Consider the following 25,530-nt stretch of genomic DNA (forward strand, 5'->3'; position numbering starts at 1 on the left):
ATGTGTGCGTGTGTGCGCGCAAATGCTATTCTCAGCTGTAGTGGAGAAAAATTCTATTTTATTTCTAATTTTTAAACTTTATTTCTCACATTAAAGAACAAAACTGATGAGGGCAATGAATAACGAAGAGAGAACTTATACAAGATCTGGTATGATCGTAATAAAATGGATACAAACCTATGAATAAGGTTTTCTGTAAAGGTAAGAGCTTAGGAGCAGCTGACTGAATTCTTTAACCCCTCAAAGTCTGAAAAATATGTAGATGCAGATATAAGTCATACTGGGATTTAGTCCTGACTATAAATGAATATATGTTTGAGACTAGGGAATGGACCTGGAATAAGGAACAGTTGGTGGAACTGAACTTCTAGTTCACTGCTTGTGAAATATGCTGTGTGAATGAATTAATTTTATTTCTGTCCGAGGAAGAAAAAGAAATAGAAAGTTCCAGCACTAAAGAAGCCACTATGGATTTACATCTTACAGTGTAAGATTGAAGATACATATATACCGATGCAAGACATTTTGAGCTCCACTGTAAACGTTTACAAGGGTTTGTGATTATTTACAGTTAATTGTATGGATTCTCTGGTGTTCTGTAAGATGAAAGTTCATCTGGCAGCATTGCCTGCAGGCAAAACACTAATAAAGTCCCTTTCCCTTACATCATGAAGTTTTAAGGAACTTGGTTGTTTTTAGAACCTTTCCTGTTCTTGAAATTTGGTTGAAATTAGGAAACAGAATGAAAAGTTGGACAACAGAATGAAATGGAGACAAAAATAGTCATGTGCAATGTGTATGTATATATAGATACATAATTACCGTGACGTGTTTCTTTAGGGACCCAAGTTAAACTGCATGTTTCTTTCCTCATGTACATCTTTTAAATTCTTGGATGAATTGGAAGACGGTCACTGACCAGTTGCATAATGCTTGGGAGACAGCCACTAAACCTTTTCATTTGTACCATCTGGTATGTCTCAGAATTTTTCTGTAGGTAAATATGTGAACTAAATGGGATAGTTTATTTATTTCTTTCACTTTTGCTATGTGTGTTACACCAGAACAACATGGAAAGGATAAGTTTCTGGTGCAAGTCTAAGAGCAGAAAAAAAGCATTCTGCTCCTGGCATTTTAAATACATCTATCTGGAGCAAATGTCATGGAAGGTAAACTAAACACAAAAACAGGAAGAAATCTTGCTGGCTAGATCTGCTTCAAAGTAAATAAATAAATATGTCTGGAATTTTTCTCTTAATTGCTGTTATTTGTTTATCCTGTAAATATGATGCGATTGCTCTGAAGGAGAATATCACAAATATTGTAAAAAGAGTAAAGACAATTTCTAGTTTCCTGAACCATCTCCATATGACAACATCAGATTTCCTACTGAAGCAGAATTAAGCGCTGGCCTTTTCTTTTTTTTTCTCTCTCCCCTCTTCCCCACCAGAAGGTACTACCTTTTCCCAACTTTTTTCTCCCCTTCTGAAGGCAACAGGGCAAACATGTTCTCACTGATATATTCAATTCTAACAGAGGTGAATAGAAAGTTGCAGCCACATAATTGAAATCACCATGAAAAAGAGCAGATTTTAGCAGGCTGATTTCAAAGGTTGATGTATTGAAAAACAGCCATCCTGGCCCAGATGACAGGTATGGATGAAATTTACAATTGTCCTAGCAACTCAGATGGAGTTTGCTAGCTCTGCTTCAATTCCCATGAAAATAAATGCTGCATCTGACCAGGAAAAAAAAGAAGGGGGTGTGTGTGTGCGCATGTTTAGAATGATCACCTGAAATAAATTATAACTACAATGCAGGCTACCATGCTAGTTGAGGTAGTTTCTGAATTGATAATAAATAACTGATTTATAGGGTTGTTTTCTTCTTCTTCTTTCCCATTTTTTTTCCCTCCAGTTGTGGCAGTTTACTTATAGTCTTTTAAGATAAAACAATGACAGTGAGCTATATACGACTTTTCTTTAGACAGATCATTCTTAGATTCAATTGAAAATTTTATTTTTTTACCTTTCTCAAACTTAATTTTAATTTCATTAAAAAAAATCCATTGGTATTTTTTATCACAGAATCACAGAATCTTCTAGGTTGGAAAGGACCTTAAAGATCACCTCGTCCAACCGTCAACCTAACATTGACAAAAATAGACACCCGCACAACAAACAAGAAGCATCACCATCACTAAACCATACCTCCCAGCACTACATCAACCTGTCTTTTGAACACCTCCAGGGATGGTGCCTCAACCACCTCCCTGGGCAGCCCATTCCAATGCCTGATAACCCTTTCAGTGAAAATTTTTTTCCTAATATCCAGCCTGAACCTCCCCTGGCGTAACTTGAGGCCATTTCCTGTCGCCTGTGACTTGGGAGAAGAGACCGACCCCCACCTCTCTACACCCTCCTTTCAGGTAGTTGTAGAGAGCAATAAGGTCTCCCCTCAGCCTCCTCTTCTTCAGACTAAACAAACCCAGCTCCCTCAGCCTCTCCTCATATGACTTACTCTCCATACCCCTCACCAGCTTTGTTGCCCTTCTCTGGACACACTCCAGCACCTCTATGTCTTTTTTGTGGTAGGGGGCCCAAAACTGGACACAGCACTCAAGGTGGGATTTCACCAGTGCTGAGTACAGGGGGACGATCAGCTCTCGGGCCCTACTCGCCACGCTGCTCCTGATACAGGCCAGGTTGCTGTTGGCTTTCTTGGCCACCTGGGCACACTGCTGGCTCATGTTCAGCCGACAGTTGACCAACACCCCCAGGTCCTTTTCTGCCTGGCAGCTCTCCAGCCACTCTGCCCCCAGCCCGTAGTGCTGCATGGGGTTGTTGTGACTCAAGTGCAGGACCTGGCACTTGGCCTTATTGAACCTCATCCCTTTGGTCTCGGCCCATCAATCCAGCCCGTCGAGATCTCTCTGCAGAGCCTCTCTACCCTCCAGCAGGTCGACACTCCCACCCAACTTGTTGTCGTCTGCGAACTTACTGAGGGTGCACTCGATCCCCTCGTCCAGATCATTGATAAAGATGTTAAAGAGAATTGGCCCCAGTACCAAGCCCTGTGGGACACCACTCGTGACTGGACGCCAGCTGGATTTAACTCCATTCACCACCACTCTCTGGGTCCATCCCTCCAGCCAGTTTTCAACCCAGCGGAGGGTATTCCCATCCAAGCCATGGGCAGCCAGTTTCTCCAGGAGGATACTGTGGGAGACTGTTTCAAAGGTCTTGCTAAAGTCCAGATAAACAACATCCACAGCCTTTCCTTCATCTAGCAAGCGGGTCACTTTGTCATAGAAGGAGATCAGGTTTGTCAAGCAGGACCTGCCCCTCATGAACCCGTGCTGGCTGGGCCTGATCACATGGGTGTCCTTCATGTGTTCCATGATGGCACTCAGGATGATCTGTTCCATGATCTTCCCAGGCACCGAGGTCAGACTGACAGGCCTGTAGTTCTCTGGATCATCCTTCCAACCCTTCTTGTGGATGGGCATCACATTTGCCAGACGCCAGTCAGCTGGGACCTCCCCAGTTTGCCAGAACTGCTGGTAAATGATGTAGAGTGGCTCCGCAAGCACTTCTGCCAGCTCCCTCAGCACCCTCGGGTGGATCTCATCTGGTCCCATAGACTTGTTTGCATCTAGGTGTTGGAGCAGGTCCCTCACCACCTCCCTTTGAATTACAGGGGTTTCATTCTGCTCCCCGCCCCTGCCTGCTAGTTCAGGGGTCTGGATATTTAGGGAACCCCCTATCCTACTGCTAAAAACTGAGGCAAAGAAGGCATTCAGGACTTCAGCCTTCTCATCCTTTGTCACTATGTTACCTCCTTTATCCAGTAGAGGATGGAGGTTCTCCTGAGTACTCTTTTTGCTATTAATATATTTATAGAAGTTCTTGTTGAGAAGCCAGGTTGAGTTCTAGTTGGGCTTTGGCCTTCCTAATCTTTTCCCTACATAACTTTGCTATACCCTTGTAATCTTCCTGTGTGGCCTGCCCCTTTTTCCAAAGGTCATAAATTCTCCTTTTTTCTCTAAGCTGTGACGCTATCTCTTTGCTCAGCCAGGCTGGCCTTTTCCCCCGACTGCTCACTTTACAGCGTGTAGGGATGGCCTGCACCTGGGCTTTTAAGACTTCCTCCTTGAAGAACACCCAGCCTTCCTGAACATCTTTGCCCTTCAGGGCTTCCTCCCATGGGACTTTTCCAACCAGTGATCTGAAAAGGCTGAAGTCGGCCTGCCGGAAGTCCAAGGTTGAGGTTTTGCTAACGCCCTTCCTTACCTCTCTAATAATTGAAAACTTGACCATTTCATGGTTGCTAGGCCCAAGATGGCCTCCGACCACCACATCTCCCACTAGTCCCTCTCTATTTGTGAGCAGTAAGTCTAGTGAGGCACCTCCCCTGGTTGGCTCACCTAATATATTAAATGTTAGCTCACCTTTATATTAAATGTTAGAAATCAATTCAACTTGAATCAAATTCCTACCTACTGGTGGACAAATACTTTAATTTCATGGCTTAGAGATAATTTTTATCATTCTAAACTGTTGTAATATCTCTTAGTATGCTTAGCTACATTAGAGTCTTGGTTTTTAGCTAAAGTGTATATCCTGTAATGCATTGCATTCTTCATTCTAAGTGAACATCACAGACAAGTAATTGGATAAGAAAATCTGCCAGAAAAAAACACAATGTGGATATATAAAATACTGTTCCCAGAAGGTTTTTTTTTATTTTATTTTATTCTGAACTGACTAGAAATTAAAAATTCTAGATTCTTGTTTCACAAACATTGGGAATTATAAATCTTTTCATATATACCTTTCACCCCCAGTCATGGTGCAGAAAGGTCAATTGTACCAAGAGATATATTCCCATTTCTTACTTCATTCATTTGGTTGATCTAATAAATTCTTCTTGATGTGTAGAACAATATAGTGCAGTCAAACAGGATTTGGATGAATCCTTGTCACACAGGAATTATCAGATGTTATTATCTTATTCTGCCATTTTCATTCAATACAGTATTTATTCAATGTCACATAAAATTCTAACCTGTGGTGGTCATCTGGGCTTCTGGATTATCATTTCTCTGGAGGCAAATTCTCTGTCCAAATTGGAATGCTTCCAAGAATGCAATGACTTTTAGGATTGACAGTATGGCGTGATTTGACTTCAGGTCAAGTTCCCAAGTTAAAACAAAACAAAACAAAAATTCTGTCTTTTCCTCAGAGTTCTTATCTAATGGAACAATCCTAAATAAGTTCCGTAGGAAAAGGAAGGAAAATTTTATGCTTCATTCAGTTCCTAAATGCTGAGACCCTTTTGTGCCTTATAAAGACGTAACCTGATTTATTAAAAAAAACAATAGAAATGACAAATGAATGATAAAATACTGTTTCTAGTCTTTACAAAACTAGAAATAGTTAACAGTATTATTGCTTTTGGAAATACTTAGTAACTTATGACAAATTCCTGTAAAGCAGCTCTTGTTTCCAAATAGAAATTTAAATGGCATTTATACAGAATTAAATACTTGAGAAGTATCTCATAGTATCAGTTAAAAACAAATCTCCAGTGAGTAGCTGATGCCATTAAATTGTGTATGATTGGTTAGAGTAATCTTAGTGTAAATCTTAGGGGAGAATAAGTTATAATAAAAATTCCCATTTTTAACAATGAATTGCTACATATTTATGAAGTTTAGAAATGTTACTTAATTATAATCCAAATATTAGAATTGTTTTCGATGAAGAAAATAAACAGACTTTTATAATAGAGCAATTCATCCCCAACTGAATACAAACATATTGTGCTTCCAAAAGCAACTTCAGTATTTGGGTCTTAAATCTCCTATTGATTTAATTTATTCAAAGTTATAATCCATAAAATCAAGAGTAAATTTAGCCTTTGTGTAGCTAAAGGAAGATAAAACATAATTTAAATCATAAAAACTATTTAAATCTTTCTGATGCTTTTGAATCAATATCTGTGACAAGACTAGTTCTCTAAAGGAAAATATGGCTTAAACAATCAAAGTTTTTTCCTCCTTTTCAATACTGGATGGCAATTTGGAATTTCCCCTGCTACTTGTGCATCTCTTGGTAGATTTTATCATTTTGATCTGGCAGTACACCAAATTCGAATTTGCTCTGAAAAGTCCTTCTCAGTGCATTTGCTTGTATGAAGAGGATTGTAGGATTGTTGTCCTGTTTCTGAGAGTGGAAAACTTGGCTATTTTCTTTCATTTACCCCCACCTTTTGAAATGAAGGAAAAAGAAGGAAAACAGGGTGTAACCTATATCTGATGGCAGTATACTCTGACTGTTTTTTTGCCTTGTCATAGCCTGGTGTAGAAATAAAATTACTTTTAGATATTCTGAACTAAACACATTTTTTCTAGAATAAAGTAGACACTCATTCAAAACAAACAAAAATTTGATTCCCATATTGAATATATACACAGAAATCATACTCTTGGATTTATTGTAAAATAGAAGCAATTACAAAGAATAGAAATGAACTCTTGTCTCTTTTCAGACTGTCATTATTCCAGGTTAGTACACAAATTAATAATAAGTGTAGAAGACATTATAAAGTGTCATCTTAATTTGCGTGTTGTTGAAAAGCAAGAGATATCAGTAAAGGACTGAAGCAGGGACATAACCAAGTGCACATATTTTTCATCATCAGTTAACAGTATTCTTTGCATTTCCTGAAGACACTAGATTGGTGACAGATGACTGCTTTGGTGACAGATACTGCTTTATTTGGCAGACATATACTCTTCTTGGATTTCTCCACCACCCACTGGACTTAATTTTTACCTGGTGATTCCATTGTCTAAGCTTTGCTTACATTTTAATGCAAAAAATGATCTGAAGGTTTTCATACATGCTGTATTAACAGATTTTTCTGTTGCTGTAGGCATTAATTATAGAATTATCTCTTTTCCAGAGAGTATTACTGTAGATCTAATTAATTGATATATGAAATAATTTCAGTTCATTTTAAAAACTCTAAAAGTTTGCTTTCACTTTCTTTTTACAATTCCCACCCCTAGATTTTTTTCCGTTTTTCAGTAAATTTTGTTATTTATTCTTACAGTAGTGCTTCAGCTTTGGGTAGTTTCATATGAAGAATTATAATACCTCTTTATTCAAATGTTTGGTATCTTACAGTCTGTGTAACCTCTTAGAACTGCCAGGACCTTTTTTTCTTTTGAAATGCAACCTTTTTCCATTCTAAGAAAACAAAATGAGGCCTCCCATCTATATGAAGTGTGATGTAGCATAGTCTAGATAAGATAAGCCTTTTCCCGGCATCAAATTTGTCTTGTTTCTGAAAACTGTGAAATTCCTTAAAATGAAGTATGATTTCCTTCCCTTTGAGTAACCATAAAAGATGTTTATATTAAAGGATTTTCATTTTGGATTTTCTGAGAAAAGGAAATTATTTGCAGTGTTCACATAGAAATATTAAAAAGATAAACAAAAAAAAACCACCACCCAAACACATAAGTAAGAACTTCTCAGAGGAATTTAAACCAAAATCAATGGCTAGAAGTGAAAATGGGTTTTGTAACTATCTGAGTATTTCTGTTATCACTTGGGGTTCCTAGATATTTTATGGAGTTAATATGCAACTTGTATCCAATTACCCTGTGGTAAACTGCATCATATACTAATAATAAGCAACTGTGATATGTACCATATTTACTTAAGGTGAGTCAAACTTACTATTCATCTAAGAAATAGCTATAATTATTTAGAGAAATAGTGTTGCCACCTTCGGAGGGATTTTATCATGTTATATTTTGATACTTAGATGAAAGTGCTCATACATTTTGGAAGTACTGTACTGATCACATAGTTCGTCTTGAAGAGTAATCTTAAGGAAGAAAAATTACTAAACAATCAATAAAGTCAGTCTTCCCCCATATATTTGTACTTCAAGTATCCAAAATTTTTTAGTGTTCTAGTTAACATAATTACCTGTGAATGCTTGTTAACATTGAGCACTACAAGATTTTCTGCTTAATTTTAGTTGTGATGTTGAGTGCTTTAAAAAAAAAATTACATATATTCACATTGGGAATACAATAGCAGTACATTAAATGACTGCAGGACCTTTCATATGGAAAATGAAAACTGAGATGTGGCTGCGGAAAGCCAAGAAATAATTGAAACAAAGATCTGATTTACTTATAACAGAAGACAATACAGTCGTAATGACTTTTTTTTTTTCTCCTGCTTACCATCTCTGCTGAGGGAAAACGGGAAACATGGTAATGTTTTAGACCAGAACGCTGCTCTTGCTTTCATAATTTAAGCAGTGAGGGAACTGGTGATATGACAACCTAAAGATTCATCCTGCTTCGGGGGATTCTGCATGACTTTGAGCTGTTATACAATGTCCTAAACCATGTCAGTTCTAGCCTTGCACTATTGCTGTTAGTGTTAAAGGGAACCTTGTATGATTTTTGACAGCAAAATTCTTTGCAGGCACAGTAGAATAATAAAAATTATTAATGTTATTGGATTATTCCTCTTGTCTTTAATCCACATGGATGTAACTGTGTAACTTTACTACTTGAGGCAGCTGTTTCTGATTACTTCATTGTTATAATGAGATGGGTTGAGAACCAACTTAGTTGAAATTTAAAGTTTCCAGGGAATATAAACCTGCCAAGAGTATATTTTGACCAAGAAAAAGCAGTAAATAATATATTTATGGACCATTACTGGCTGAGAGGTAGCTTTTCAGTTTAAATGAGGTAATATGCTCAGAATATGATCAAGTAGAATTTTATTTGTTTCATTTCAAATTTCCTAAATTTAGTGGTGACTAGAGTGACCTGGAATAGCATGATATCACTGTGCTTCTTAGGTTACAGTTTGAATGTGGTGGCAGACACACAGGCAGCTTCAGCTGAACTTGTGCGAAAAAAAGGAAGTCCTTATTGTAAGGAAATTACTATCCAAATCACTGCTGAAGTCATATTGCTAAAATATCACAATTTAAAATAGGTTACAGCCCACTGTTTTACTTCCTGTGTGGTATAATTCCCTCTGCTATATTTCATTCTGAGAAATAATGCCACTAGTTTCTTAAGAGATTTCAGTGTTATGAATGCTCTATAAAGATTTATCTAATTGTTTAACAAATAATTTTGTCTCCACGTTTCATTCGGATTATTATTAATAGTAGTAGTACTATTATTAGTTGTAGTTGTAATATCTAGTTATTTAGTAGGAGCTGCGCTGCTACTTTCAGGAGGATTTTAAGAGAAACATCCCAAAGAAATACAGCAGGCAGTGAAACTATCACTGCTTAGCATTGAGCTGTTTTGAGTGAGTTTATAAATGTAGGGGGTTGTGGAAAGGAACATAACTTCCTTTATCCTTCTTCATGGGACACAGCTGTGCTCTGGACCAGGGATGGGAATTTGCTAGCTGGTAGTTTTCCTATTCCTTCAGCCCTTTATATTCTTGGATTTTAGCAATGCATGTTGGGCTTCACACCAAATATTGATTTGTTCTGTTTTGCAGAGTAACTGATTGTTGAGGTATGTGTGAAAAAAAGTATTTTAATTGAAGAGAAACTTCTGAATAACTCCTAGAGAAATCTGTTCCTGTACAGAGCTTAAACTGTTTACAGGGAATAAAATGATACATAGATAAACTGTGGATAAAAGCAGATTTGTCTATGCTGGATCTCCACGCACAGCTGAAGCTGCTAGATTTTGTTCCTGCAGTGGGAGACTTTATATTTGTGGAATCTACCATAATATTTTAGAGTTAGTGATATTTTTGTAGCATATTTTCTCTTGGAAAACATGAAAAGACATCACTGACTCAAATTGGGCGCACGTATTTAAAATCATCAGAGAACATTCAATTATCTGTATTTGCAGGATAGACAAAACCTGCAGGCTGTTTTGCACTGTACTTAGGATGTAGCATAGTGTAGGTCCCCTCAAATTCACTCATACCCCAAACAGATTAAGTGGATAATCAAAATTAGGTGGTTTTATGTTCCCTAGTGAACTGATAAACAGTAAATAACCCATCCAGTGCAAACGACATTTGTGGGACCATACTCTAGTGTGTTAATAATAGATTGAAGGAGATTTTATCTCTTTGGAACAAGGAGCTGTTTACTAGCTACTAAAGTAGAGATGGCAGCCACCCTAACAAAGAGACATCTGGATATTCAAGGAAGCAGAAAGAATATTTTAGATATGAAGAGTGGTCAGTTCAAGGAGGGAATAGAATATAACGTGGAAGGAAAAATTAAGTCTTTCTGAATCCCTAGGAGAATTTGAAGTTGAGTTTGCCTTTAAGACATAGAGAACTATTTGAATAGGGGCACCGCAGCCCTTGCATGGACAAAGGAGCTCCCTTCAGCTGGTGTTTCCTAAGACAAATAGTCACAACCACGCAAGACTCAAAAGTATGTATGAAGTCTGAAACAGTAACTATGCTTTATAAGAACTGAGCAGCAAGGTAGTTGAGTATGAAGGTGAGAGACAAAGCGAAAACTTTCTGATTAGTGTTAGTGGTCTGACTGTGGGGGCTCTCACTTTTTCATAGGAAGAAATGTTATAGACCTTTTTTTTTCCCTTCTGCCTTAAATGAAAATGAATTTAATGTGATTTAAAGTGACTGGGTATTAACTAAACATTCTCTATCCATGTGTGCAGTTTGGAACACTTTAACAGGTATGTTAGCTTCCAAAATACTTCTTCCAAAACATGCAAAAGATAATAGTGTGACTCCATTCCAGCTGAAGGTGCAGGTGGAAAAATGGCACCAAAAAGGAAAAAGACGTATGTTCCAGCAAAACTTAATAATGGAGAAGGCACTGTAGCATGCAGTGACATATAATGAGGTATGCAAGTCTAAGCTTCAAGATTTGTAAGGAGAGTGTAACATTTCTGCTGTAAGTGCTTGTACATAAATAATTTTTAAATTATATTTGTAACTATAATTTATAATAGATAAATACCAAAGTTATCTGAAGATACTGTCTCTATTTAAAATTGGCCATTCTCAGAGCACTTCTCATTTTCAGAAAACTAGTAAGTCTGCACAGACGTTTCTTTGGGGTACAAAGATCTATATATTTTTGTATGTAGTAGGCTTTTGTAGTTGATCTTCCTAAAGATTTTTTTTAGGTTTCCTTGACATCTGTTTAAAGAAGTCAGATTTCATCATGCATGCCAGTGATATTGGCAGCCTATTACATTGTTTACTGTGCATGATGATACCAATCTCAGAAGATCCTGATGATTAAAAAAAAAAAAAAATCACTTCTTGTGGTCAATGCATGTCCATGCATTTGTTCATTGTTGGCATTTGCAAATTATAGTCATTAACAAACTTGTCAGTGGAAAGGAGTAGCATTTGGACTTTAATGAAGTGATAGTGAAAGTTTTCAATGGCAGAACATACCTTCATAAAGATTTGGATATGATAGACAAACTAGAGTGATAGTAAACAGGTTTGAGTCTAGTGCAGGACTTCAGGGCAGGCTTTAGTATTCAAATCAGTTGAATTTAAGTCTTTCACTAATAATCTGAAGGAGTAAATGGCATTAATTAGAAATCTATGATAAAAGCAGTTCTAATAATATATACTTGCATAACTCTTAATCATGTGATGTATAGCTGTATAAGACTGCGATTAAAAGAGTTGCATTCTATGTCATTAACATAGGACATTGTAAATTACATTAAAAACTGTTTCAGTGTCAATTTCCAAATATGTGACTGTAAATAAGGAGGTATCAATAGTTGAGCTTTGGTTAGAAAAATACCTCAGAGGCAGCTGCTTCATCCAGTCCTGATTTGACAATGATATATACTAGGATAAGAATGACATAATGATTACAGATCATGTAAAAATTAAAAAAAAAAGGTAACTGGTCACTAGAGTATGATCTGAATTGTCTGTTTAGATATCCACAATAGAAACCACAATGTTTCTTACTGAGATAGATGTAAATTAGGTAGTATGAGTATACATGTGGGATTTACCAAATAAAGTTGTGTCCATTACACAAGAAGTACTTACCTAAGAAACGCTTAAGCGGTAATTATGGAAAACTTCTTCAAAATGAGACCTGTCTAATTCCATGGGCAAAGGTTTGACAAATAGAGTATATGAAAGTAGTTGAATAAAGGAAAAAACAAGTAGAAGTTGGGAATCAGTTTGCTTTCAGCACACAGAACTGACATCTACTGATTTCTGTGCTGGTTGTTTCCCTTCAAGAATGACATGCAAGTGCTGACTGTTCAAAGTAAGCCTGCAAACTGATGTTGGGGCTGAGAAATAAGGCTTACAGAATAAGACTAAAGAAAGTTGTCTTACTACAGAATTGGAGAGATGACTTGATCACCAACTATGTAAACTTGCACTCAAAAGTATATAACTGATAGTGAAGACAGATTTTTCCTTCATGTGGAGAGAAGATAACAAGATCCAAAGGCTTACAACTGAAGCTAGACTTAATATTTTATCTTTGAAATATAGTTGCTAAATCATAGATTATTTCCCAGAAGTAATGATATTTAAATTTATAAAATTATGAAAAATATGTCAGTTTATGACACTGTAAAATACAATGAGACTACGTATGTGTAGGTATGAACTGCTGGCTTCTGTTCTGTTTCTGGGACAATTTTTGTAGTCTGTAAGTGGAGTCAATTTGGCATTCATCCTTTTAATCCTGAAATTAATAAGTATATGCACTTTTTTCTTTCCTCTTTTCCTACAGTGCTACAATAAGGATTTTATCTGTACTGCCCTCAGGATTCTCAGACCTCTTGAGTTTAATTAATTGTGTCAGATGCTTTAAAGCAGAGCAGAGATAACACTGTACCTTTGGAGTATCTGGTCAGGGGCCAGAATACTGCTAACTAGATCTCCTTGTCTTGGTCTTTGACCAAAACAGCAACAGAAGTCACTAGTGTCATGACTAGTATTGCTTCACCTTGGAGCTTTCCTCTTGGTTTTTACCTTTCATCCAAATAAATTGCTCCTAAATTTGCCAGAAGGGTTTATTGATCCTTCCTCTGAAGCCTCAGCTTTGGGAATGGAAGGCAAGTGCTTTGTAGTAGAAAACACTACCACAGCTGTTAAAGTCTCATTAAACAACTGCAAGTGATATTGTCAGAGATGCTTTAAAAATTATCTTACTTTAACTGAGGTGCAATGCCTGACAACGACTCTCTCAAATCCAGTTAGATGCAGAATGACCCAGCTGCATTAGTCTCCTAACCAATAATTGTGTTTCCAGGGCTTGTGTACAGGAAGACACTTGTGAACCCTTACACTTCTCTTGCAAGGAAGTATTTTGCTATGCCAATATAGTGACACAAAAGAAAATATTGATAATTGTTGTAAAATCATGAGACTTTTACAGCTTAGACATTCTTACCTATAATCATTTTCCCCTAAACAACATTCCTCTCTTTAAGGTTAACATTTTTCAAAGCAGTAAGCAGTTGAAAATGGCTAGAAAACCTCAGCAAAGCAAAACGCTATGGGCTTCTATGGTTCCTATAGGCAGTTCAAATGGCATATGTGGAAGTGCCTAAAAATATTCCACGAAATTACCTGAAGAGTAGAAAAGGGAAACACTAGTGGCAAAGAACTGCTTCAAGGATCTCATAGCAGCATGCAGGAAACAGTGAAACTTTTCTTGTTTGTTTTTAAACTCTTAGCTGCAAACATGCAGCAGTAGACCCACGATGAAGAAGGGCTTATGCTCTCTGAACAAAAATATCTTTTCTCCTGTCAGGAAACAAACACAAGGGGACGCATATATGAACCACGGCGGGTTTCATATTAAGTGACATCGTATATTGTGTAGCTAGAAGGCCTAAATCTATCCTGATCTAATTGTCTGTGAATCTATCAATTTGACTTTTCCTTATTATTATTATCATCATTGATAGAGTTCACCATAATCAGGATCAGCATAATGAGCAATACCTCTCAGCAAAAGGAGGAGAGGGGCACATCTCTTTTTATCTGTCACATGAATCTCATTAAATCCAGTGAAAAAAAATTGAAACTATTTACAAGCCTGCACATGGACTGAAGATTTAATTACTCCAATTGACGTTTAAAAGTTCTGTTAAGTAAAGTGTGATAAGTCCTTACTTGCAGGGAAAGTTAAGTATTTTATGTTGAAAATGGTAGATAGGTCAAGGATATTTGGTCTTTACAGTCAACAGAAAAGGAACACTTCGAAGTCCACATGGCTGAATCATACATTTAATAAATAGCTATTAGAGGGTATAAGTGCCACCCATTTTGTGGCACCTTTTTTTTTTTTTTTCAAGTTTTAAGTCTATTTTTAAGTCTAGTCTTTTATTTTTAAGAGCATCGCTTCTTTTCATGAAGTTTTTGATCCCAGATATTGTCTTATTCAAATCTTACTTGAATCAACATACTAAGAGCAGCAAAGTTGATTGTTCCTAAGCATCATGTCGTCACCTGCATGGAAAAGATGAACATTAAACTTCTTAGAGATTCTCAGAGTTACTATTTTTTCTATTCTGTTCCATTGAGACTACATTTCTAGTTGCCCCTGGGTAGTCTACTTTTCTGAGGATCAGGTGTTTAGTTTTCCTCAATTGAGGAAAATTGTTAAACTTTCTTTGATTAGTTTTTGTTGATGGTGGTTTTTTTTGTTTTCATGTGGTTTATTGGAACAGATTTTTTTTTGTTAATGTTAAAATGTTTATTAATCTGCTCATTAGGCACTCAGTATTTTCTTTTAGTCCTTGGTAAAGCTGAAGATCTTAGTATTTTCTTAGGGAAGTCAATCATAATATTTTTTCTTTGTTTGCTACCCATGTCCTGTTTACCGGTTCAATAGCTTATTATGAAATTGGTAGTTCTTTTTTGTTGAGAAAGTTTTGAGTAAGGAAAAAAAAACTGTATACAACAATATAATATTTAGAATTTATTTAATTAAAAAGTTAAATAAGTGAAGTTGGAATATGTTAATTTCTGTATGGTCTTGTGTTGGGATGTTTCAGTTTGAATTAAGATACGTCTTAAATAAAGTTAATATCTCAATGTAATACATGTACTTTTTAGATAATTATCAACAGAATCCTTGTATGTCAAATTGTAGTGACTAAGCACTAGACTGATATTTGCTTATTGAAAGTAAATTTACATTCATATTGGAATGTGTGAAAAACTGTCAGTCTATAGTATAGATCAAGGTGAAAATTTAGGTGGCAAAGAGCAGCCTGTGAGAATCAAAGTAAAATCAGTGCCATCTATTCTTGATGTTGCAGAAGAAAAAAAGGTGATTTGTGCCTGTAAATGACATTGTGGTTTTTTCACTCATGGAGATGAAAATACGTGCTTATGCATGCTGAAGAAATAAATATCAGGTTGTCACAGTATTCTATTATTTTTACTACTATTTTTATTTTTATTCTAGCAAGCTCTTGCTTTGGTCAAAGACACAAAATCTATTTGATCAACCATAATGTTATGAATATAACTGTGATAGCTGCTTTACCACATGATATCCTGTTGGAACTCCACCTGTTGTAGATCATATGGCATGATCCATAGAAATTATGTTACCACTGTATGAATAGTTTCTTGGTTTAGTCCGAATTTGCATAATGAAGCTTGAAGATAAATGATAGGCATACTTTGCACATGCAACACTTAACAGTTTTCTTCCTATAAAATGCCTCAGTTGTTTTATAAATTTGGTTAAATCTACACTGGAATTATGGTATATAGAAAGGCATGCCTTATCTAACTTGAATAACTTTTATGATTTGGTGATGAAACAGGTAATATATTTTTGTTATACATCCATATGCACATTCTTGCTTTTTATATTTTTAATTGGTTGCACAGCAGATTTTCACCCCTTATTCCCAGTGTAGTTCCCTTCTGTCCTGCTTAATACTACTAATTTCAGACATTATTTTTAATAGCAACTGTTAAAGCTCATGTAATATCATACTATTTAAGTCAACCCTAGCCTTTCACAATTATTCCTCACTTTTCCTGTACAATGACTCTATAGGCCTTAGCTTGATTTGCTTTACCAAAAAGTCTCTGTATCAGGATCACATGATTAAATACATATTCTTTCCTTCACAAAGACTTATTTGACATATTTTTCTGCACATTACAGAAACTTTTGGTTTGTTTACATTTTTGGTATTGTTAGTTGTTGTTTAAAAAGGAAAGAATAAACATTTGTGGGAAAAATCTAATAAAAGCTATGTGATACATAGCTTTTAACTAAAATTCTTTGGTTTAAAAGTCTTAGATTTAAATTTAGCCTGGAAAAGCTATGTGAAATATCCCTAGATTGCCTTCAGCAGCGAGATCTGTTCTGTGCACAGAGGAAGGGTGTCCAACAGAAATGAAAAGCTAACCAGTAGCATGTGGGAACACTGAATTCAAACAGTGTTTCATTGTGTAATATGTCTTCCACTCTGGGTGAAACCATATAGAATTGTCATTGTGTACAGATAATGTTTTCATTTGCTTTTATTAAATTTGAGAAACAAGTTGATACTGAACATATGGTTCCTGCCATTTTCTACAGTGTTTTGAATTTAATTTTGGAATTCTGACTAGATTTTGAGTTACATTGCACTCTGCAACAAAAACATGTTTTAAGCAACATGTGTTAAGCAATAAAAATAAGTTGATATGAAGATATTTTTCTGAAATAAAGCATGAGAGATATTGTAAAATACAAGTATAATTATTTAGAGTAGATCTATTCATGATACATTGCTCATTTCTCTTTAATCATTATTGTATAAAGGCAAAAAAAAAGTCATACACTGTTGGACTTTGCATAGCATCTTGTCTATATTCAACTGTTTATGTACCTTTCTATTATATATTAGATTGACACAAATTATTGTAGGATAAATATTATATAAGTGCTCAATGAGTTCTTCTGTGAATATCCCAAAGCAATAGGGATGGTATAGTATAGTTTCACAGAATATGCGCATTAGACCATCCTGGCAAAATAACGCAGTCTCATTGATTCCTTTCTAACTTGTACATTAGGAGGAAAAAAGGTGAAAACTGTACTCAGCAGAAACAAATAATACAAAAGAAGCTGTCTCATCCTTCCAGTGGAAAAGTGTTTTTTTTACCTTTTGACCCAGAGGTGTTGCAAAAATAGCGTATCTGCTGTTGTTTGCCTGCTAGTGCTTGTAAATATTAATCAGATGGTCTCATTCCTGGTGATTCATTTTATAACAGATGCCACCCTTCACCAAAATAACAAAGTCATAAATATTAGGCCTATGAAAGTGTTAAGATATTCTGTTGTGTCCAGCTCTGTAGTCCTCAGCACAGGAAAGACATGGATCTGTTGGAGCAGATCCAGATGATCAGAGGAATGAAACAACTCTCCTATGAGGACAGGCTTAGAGAGTTGAGGTTGTTCAGAATGCAGAAAAGAGTGCTCCAGGGAGACCTTATTGCAGCCTGTGAGTACTTAAAAGGGGCTTATAAAAAAGATGGGGACAGACATTTTAGCAAGGTCTGTTGTGAGAGGATGAGTAATGGCTTTAAACTAAAAGAAGGTGGATTTATATTAGATATAAGAAAGATTTTTTTTTTATGATGAGGTTGCTGAAACACTGGAACAGGTTTCCTGGAGAGGTGGTAGATGCCCCATCCCTGGAAATATTCAAGGTCAGGTTGGACAAGTCTATGAGCAACCTGATCTAGTTGAAGATGTCCCTGCTCATTGCAGAGGGATTGGACTAGATGATCTTTAAATGTCCCTTCCAACACTAACCGTTCTATGATTCTATGATGCTATGATTGTAGATCATGTATAGAGATTTGGGGAAAATACCTTTCTCTTCTCTCCTCTTAATTTTTGTCTTGCTACTGAGTCTTACAATGCAGGTTTTAACAGTAGAAAAAAGATCATTGGCTCTTGAGGTACTGTCTTGCATCAGCAGTGTATAAGTAGCTCTCCATTTGAAACACAGCAGCATCATACTCTTTTCTTTGTGGTGTAGTTTTTGACAAGTAACTTTTTATTTTCTGTGATGTAAAGAAACCTTTCATTAATGAGATTCTTTCCTAAGACTTACCAGTGCAATACATTTGCTCATAAGATGAAATCTTGTTTCCTTTAATTTTTCTTCTTCTTCTGTATATACTGATTGGATGATTAGACCCAAGTAGTACAATCTCTTTCACCATTATAAATCTAATCTGTGTATAATGAAGTGAAAAATGAGCTTGCAGTTAGACAATGAAGAGTAGTTGTAAAATTTTTCAGTTTATATTATAGAAGGCTAGAGCAGCTCATGAAAGTAAGTAATAATTGTATTTGTTCTTTTCACGTAGGTGAGATACACTGAATTTGGTAGAAGTATAGTATATTTAAGCTTATCAAGATCAAATAATATATCCTCTTGTTTGTAGTGGTTGGATATTATTTATAGAATTTGAGAGAACTTCTAACTGTAGCAGTCATGGTCAGTACCAGGCCTTCTTTTTAGAAAGAGTTTTGCTTAAAGAATTAAATGCATTAACTTTAAAAAAAAATAAACCTTTGAAGGTGATAAAAAAATCCCCTTGAGACTAATCTAAAAATCTTGCTGCTAATTATAAACAATCATAATTATTCAACAGAAACACTTGTCACTGAGTCAGAAAAAGATTTTGTATTAATTAATATTAATTATTTCAATACTGTAAAACTGGTAGACAAACAGAATGGTTAGAAGAGGAAAGAATCACCTGTGACATGTCACTTATCAGTTGCATCCAGAGGATGTGTTTGTCCTAAAAAGAGCCATTTCATAAAGACTAATAGTTTAAATAATTTCCTCTCATTTTCTAAGCGATAGATTAGCCAGTGCAGTATAGCTAGGGAAAGACTTGCTTACACTTCTTCTAGTGGTTTAAAATTAGTCTTCTTTCAGCTGAAACTAGAACTGGTATTGATTCTCAATTTATATTTTTCAAATTTAAATGGAGAATGAATGTGTCCTGTATAGTAATTGAGCTGGAGAGGCATTTACCACCAAAGTATTCATAAGTATTTTCTTGCTTATGCACCATTGATTGTGAACCGCAGTTAAGTCTTCTTTTTCTGAAAGAGTCAGGTTTCCTTCTATATAACTTGCATACTAATAACTGTGTGATAATGATTCTGTACTGTGCCTTTATCAAACGTGCATGCCATTGGCAAAGCAAAAGATTCTCCATTTTGTCATTCTTACAGTGCTTAAAAGGGATATGATTATTTTTTATTTAATTTTGTTCAGGGTTTTAGTGAATAAATATCTGTATTTAATGTGATTGCATATTAAATGTGATTGCTCAGACCTCTGCTCGCATCAGGTCTCAATTAAAAAATGAGCATGAGCTGAAATTGTAACTTCATGCTACAACCACAAATCATCACTTGCTATCCATGTAAACGATTGTGAGTGAGCTGTGAACCATTTATTAGTATGATCTCAGAAGGTAGGTTAGGAGTGGACAAGTACAGCCAGTTGAAGAACATAATAAATTATACCCTGGTAGTCTCATGAAATATTGGGTAAAAAAAAAGAGAAAAAACCCACCCCAAACCACTGCCTGCCTCAATACTGAAGCTTTTATGTATAATACAGCAAGAGGAAATATTTAGAGATGTACACTCTCAGATGCAGGATTGATTCAGATATTTTTTTGTGTTCTCTTTAGTAATAGTTCCAGTAAGAGGCATTTGTTGTATTAACCTGAAGTGTTATTCTTCACTGGCAGATAATTGTGATGATCAGCTGGTGTCTGCTTTGCCTCAGTCATCATTCAGCAGTTCATCCGAGCTGTCTAGCAGCCACAGCCCTGGATTTGCAAGGCTTAATCGAAGAGAAGGTGAGTGCATTTTATTGGTTTATTGATGCTTTTTTTAAGCGTTTTTTTTTTTCTGTACAAAATGTTGAAATGATACATATTGAACATATTCTGTGTTATTTCGGCTGGAGATAATTATGTTTATTGTTTTAAGGAGAGTGGGAAGATATAACAGTCTCAAATAATTCACTTTGCCATGTACAGTAAGTATTTTGTGGTAAAATTATACATTCAGACACTTGTGAATGTTTTACTAATTTTAGTAAATTTTTGGTATAAAGTCCAAATTTTTGCTAAAGTAAAGGAAATCATTGTTTATGTTATACCATTATATAAACCTTCTGAAAGCTCAGTATCATCTCTAATTTTCTTTGATTTAGCAATTGAACATACATTTTCAGTCTTTATAAAGACATTTATGAGACACTTTCTTTTGTTAAATGCAATTGAAATTTGATAACATTGTTATTTCTGTCTTTTCTGACATGTAGCTAAAAGTTTTAAACATGGGTATATCACAGAATCACAGAATTGGGGTTGGAAGGGACCTCTGGATATCATCTAGTTCAACGGCCCTGCCAGAGCCGGTTCACCTAGAGCACAGGATGGCATTCAGGCGGGTTTTGAATGTCTCCAGAGACGGAGACTCCATCACCTCTCTGGGCAACCTGTTCCAGTGTTGTGCCACCCTCAAAGTAAAGAATGTAAATATATGTCAAAGATCTGGAGATTAACCATTTTAGCTGCTGTTTACTGGTAATGTTGTCCCAAAGTGGTGTCATTTCTCTGGTGTGCGGACACTAGTATACACACAGAGCAGAGGTAGAGACTGATGGTAATACACAAAGCTAGCACACAGGCCTAGAAACTCTTAGGAATATTTACAATTCAAAACACAGAAATACACACCCTTAATTATAATTACTGTTTGGTACCTTATCATAACAATTTCTACTGGTTAGTACAAACTCTCGCTTTCATTTCAAGTTACAAGGTTCTTTAGTTGATTTGCACATGCTCCAGTAGCAGGGGTGGGGAGAGGAGGGTAGTCCAGCCTCCATTTGGGTTGGTGGTGGCGATCTCCCCCTGCCACCGGTACCTTTCCTCCAATTACTGCAAATTTTTGTTGACTTTATGCCTTATCCAGCAGCTGTCTGTTTTTCAGCTGGTTTCAGCTGTGGTGTGATATTATCAGCCTTCTGTTCTTATTCAAGGGTATGTTCATTAGCAAGGCATTTATTGTTCATACTGAGTGGTTTCACAGGGCCTTGTGACCTTTTTACAGCTCTTTATTCTTACCTAGTGAAAGATTCTACCTTCTAAAATACATTTTACCTTTTTAAAAGTACATTTTACCTTCTTGAAGTACATCATTCCCCTCTTTGAGACATCTCTATGAGACGTCCTATAGTTCTCATGTCTCACTATTTCTTTCCATCACCCTTACATAGTTCCCAACAATAGCTTGTGTAATCAGTTTCTTAGTACAACTAAAAGAAATGCAAATCATTCTTGGAGTAATTACAATTATAACTGTGCCTTGAAGCAAACTAGCTAAGCATCCTGTAAGAGAGAATCCAAAATCTTGTAACGTGCTGTTTAACCATTCTCCCTCCTCCGTACAGGTTTAATGTCTCAAAAGTTCAATTCAGATCAAGTGTTAAGATTCCACAATCTAGGAGGTTCTCAGAAGATTTTGGTAACGTAAGGCAAGCAGTTGTACTGCTACTGTGTTGGATTCTCGCAAATGACTGGATGAGTTGTAAAATTAAATTATCTTCACAAGTAGTAAATGCTAAACTAAGCTGTGTCACAGATAAAACATTAATCTTAAGAATGTTAGAGTAACGATACTTTCTAATAGTGTAAGAGTAACAATATAACAGGTAACAGATACAGTTCATGGAGAGTCTCTGGTCATTTGGGGTTTAAGCTCTCCTGAGGGTGTAGAGGTCCATTTGTCCCGGTCTCGCGTTCTGTACTCTGGTGCAATGGATCCAGAAGTCAAACCCATTTACCTTTATAGCAGTTTAGGTCTTTAGCAGCACAGTGAATGTCCTTTCCACCTTTCTTTCAGTGGTTCATCTTTCCAGGTTCATATGTAGACTGAGTCTCTAGGTTGAAATGGGTATATTGAAGTGTCCAAGGCCAGCAGGGTCCTGTGATTCAGGGACCTATGCAGGAAGCATAAACTCTATGAGAGAGAAATGAAATACCAAATACTCTTTAATTACAGCCTGTTCCTTTATATGCATTTGATCTCCCTTTCTAGCTATGGTTTCCCATACAGAATCTCAAAGGGACTCACTCATTCCTTCCTTAACTCTGGGTGCAATTCATACCCTCATTAATGCTATAAGTAGAATATCTACCCATTTCATTTGGGTTTACTGACATACCTTGGAAATCTGTCTTTTTAGGATTTGCTTCATTCTTTCTACTTTGCCACCAGACTGTGGATTCCAAGGAGTATGTAAATCCCATTTAATGTCTAGAAATTTGGAAACTCCCTGCACTATTTTAGCAATAAAATGAAGTCCAATATCAGAGGAAATACCTTCTGGGACACCAAACCTAGGAATATTTTCTTTCAATAAAATTCAAATTACTTCCCTTGCTTTGTTGGTATGGCAGGGGAAAGCTTCTGGCCAACCAGAAAAAGTATCTACCATTCCTAATAGATATTTATATAGGTTACATCTTGACAATTCTGTGAAGTCTGTTTGCCAGTGTTCCCCAGGAGTTACCCCTTGTTTTAAAACTCCTCTTGTGATCTTCTTTGCAATTTTGGGGTTATTTGTGCAGCAGGTAGTGCACTTTTTTACTATTATATCTGCTAAGCTTTGTATTCTTTGCAGTGACATATCTTTTGGCAGTTAATACCAATGCATCAGCTCCTGAGTATGTTTCTTAGTGCAGTCTCTTGAGTAGAATTTCCCTCATCTTTTCAGATGTTTATAGTTGTCAGCAGTTCATGCTCTAAAAAGGAGCTTATTATAGGTTCTAATCCTTTCTGAGCCTCTGATTTGATGGGATACTGTTTTTGTTTTATGGGGTGAGCTCCTGGTTTCAGTTCAGTTTTTACTGGAGACACATTCTTCGTTTGTCTGGGTATCTCCCAGGAATGCCCTTTCTGTACTGAATCTGTATTTACTTATTTTCAAGGGAAAATTCAAGGTGTTTATAGATTAAAGTCTTATTTGTGTGGAACAAAGCAAGTCATTATATACAAAGTTATAAATACATTGGTTTAGTCGCACAAGAAATGTTAAACTATATAGAATGGAAAACAGATCTGTTGTTAGGATAATATGACTCGGATTGCTGTGTTGTGAGCTATTTCATGGAAGCAATGAACACAACACCACGGTTTCAAATTAAATTGTCTGATAACTGTAAATGGGTTTGCCTTTGATGTAGATAATTCTCTACTTTGGGTAAAACCAAATCTTTCATTCAGACAAAGTTAGTATTTGGGAGTGAATATGACCTTCTAACATTCAATTTAGACAAGCAGATTATGGTTCTAGTCAAATAATATACTTAAAATTTTGTTAAAATGCAAAGATTAGGGAATATTTGTACTGGAAAAAGTACAGTGCTTTTACACACTTTGGTTAGAAGACAAATTGTTGTCATTCATCAGTACAGAAATTAAACAATCATGTGTATAAATCTATCACTTTTCAATTGGCAGAGGAAAGGTAGATATTAGTAGGAAATTTGTCAGGAATGTGGGGAGTTGCAATGAAGGGAGGAATTTAACCATGTAGCTTTGTGTTTACTAAATGTAGAAAATTAATAGGAAAAGTTAAATGACTGAGAGAATGCTATAGTTTAAAAAAAAGTACAGTATAGAGTTTAAACGAAGACACAATAAAAATGTTGACAGCAGAGACGGATTAGTAAAATCTAACTTGTGATTATGTTTCAGCTCTCTGTTTAGGAAAAGGATAATGTGAATAAGCAAATGATGACAAATTTTTTTGAGTCCATTGGCAGCTAAGGACAGTGATAACATCCAGGAATATCTTGCTAAATGTTCTTCGGATGTTTAATTTTTATTAGTTCCTTGGTTTTCTGAAGCTTTGCAAATATTCAGTACTCATGCTTAGCCAAGGAATACTCCTGCTAGCTGCAGTTACTCTGACATCTGTTCTGCTTGCAATAATGGAAAGGTAGATAGAAGAATCAAGTAACAAGAATAAAGTGAAAAACCAAACACTAATAGCAGTCAAATATTTTTAATGGAAAACTAGATCTTATAAAACCCAGATTTAATTATTTGAGTTTACTAGACATAAATGTAGGGATTTAATATAAGTGCATTTTGACTTTTGGCCTGTATGTTGTATGAATTGCTGATTTTAAATAATAGCACAATATCAATACAATCCACATAAATGGGTTAAGATTAGCTGGTTAATCTCAAAAAACATCTATCATTACCATATAAAAGTACTTCCACAGAAGTTTAGAGGAAACTCTTACGGCCAACTCCGTTCAATATTTTTGTCATTATATACAAGTAAGCACAAATCACTTACGATGAAATGTGTAAATGACATGAAGATTGGTGAAATAATAAATAAATATTGCAAAGAAATTATTCAGAATAACGTTAATGAATTTACCTATTGAATAAGCACTTTAATAGCCTGAGTTTTAAAGTGTTTAGAAGAAAGAATGGCAGTCCTACTTATCACATAGGAATTGTATTCTACTAAACTGTGACTCTGAAATTAATCTGGGAGTTGAACTGAATTAGAAAGTCACCATTAACATATTTTCTTGTGAAAATGAAGTAACGAAGTTTTTGTATACACAAACAGAAGATAGGAGTTCTTACTGTCCGTGTAGCTATATACTTTACCACTGATCTGTGTTGTAAAATTCTGGATCCTGAAAGGCTTATTGAAAAAATAAGCTGTTTTTCTATGCTGGTTCCACCACTGTAAATAGGTGATACAAAAACATGTTTAGGGGAGGTGCTTTTTTTAATGTATCAAGGTTAGAAGAAACAAAAGGAAAAAAAAAAAAAAAGCAAACAAAACAAACCCCAAACAAATAAAAACCAACCAAAACCAAAAAAAAAATGAGAATAAACAAATAATATTCTGGGTAAGCTCTCAGATCTGCAAAAGGCTTGAAAAAGCCAAGTGGGGACAGAAGTGTTTAATATTTATGTATTAGAAGTAGGCACTTGTTTCAAAGGAGAGTCCTATTTTTTTTTGTGTGTGTGTGTGTGTAAACTAGATAGGGAGCATACAACTTCTTTATATGGAGAAATGAGGTATCTGCAAAAAAGGGAAACAACAGCTAGCATGCAGCACATGCCTACGAGGACTAGTGATAGGAATCATAAGTACCAATATCTAACCTGGGCCATCAAGATGTGTGTCTGTCTACTCTTTGCCAGTAATTTTTGTGAAGATTATTCAGCTGAAGTTAGGCACTACAGACAGTTCAGTATTCATCTGCAAATACAAGTTTCTTGACATTCTATCTCCTAGCCTTGACCTGTGGAAGAGCCCTCTGCCAGACGGGGAGAAGGTTGTGTCACTGTTGAGGTCAGGGTCTTCTGGTTTTGTCTGCAGTGGGATCAGTGTTTCATTCTGCTTTGCTA

At 35.8% G+C, this 25,530-nt stretch overlaps 1 protein-coding gene across 7 annotated transcripts in view; it reads left to right on the plus strand.

Annotated features, from left to right (window-relative positions):
• The window catches only part of CNTNAP4 (contactin associated protein-like 4), a 212,448-nt gene that overhangs the window by 19,899 nt on the left and 167,019 nt on the right, over positions 1–25,530 (plus strand). For all 7 annotated transcript variants that reach the window (XM_014942078.1, XM_014942081.1, XM_014942083.1 and 4 more), the window contains exon 2: positions 19,815–19,925. In XM_014942078.1, the coding sequence (XP_014797564.1) occupies positions 19,815–19,925 (111 nt within the window). The remainder of the gene's footprint in view (positions 1–19,814; positions 19,926–25,530) is intronic.

This window comes from Calidris pugnax, unplaced genomic scaffold, assembly GCF_001431845.1.
Source record: "Calidris pugnax isolate Ruff unplaced genomic scaffold, ASM143184v1 scaffold115, whole genome shotgun sequence".
NCBI lineage: Eukaryota > Metazoa > Chordata > Aves > Charadriiformes > Scolopacidae > Calidris > Calidris pugnax.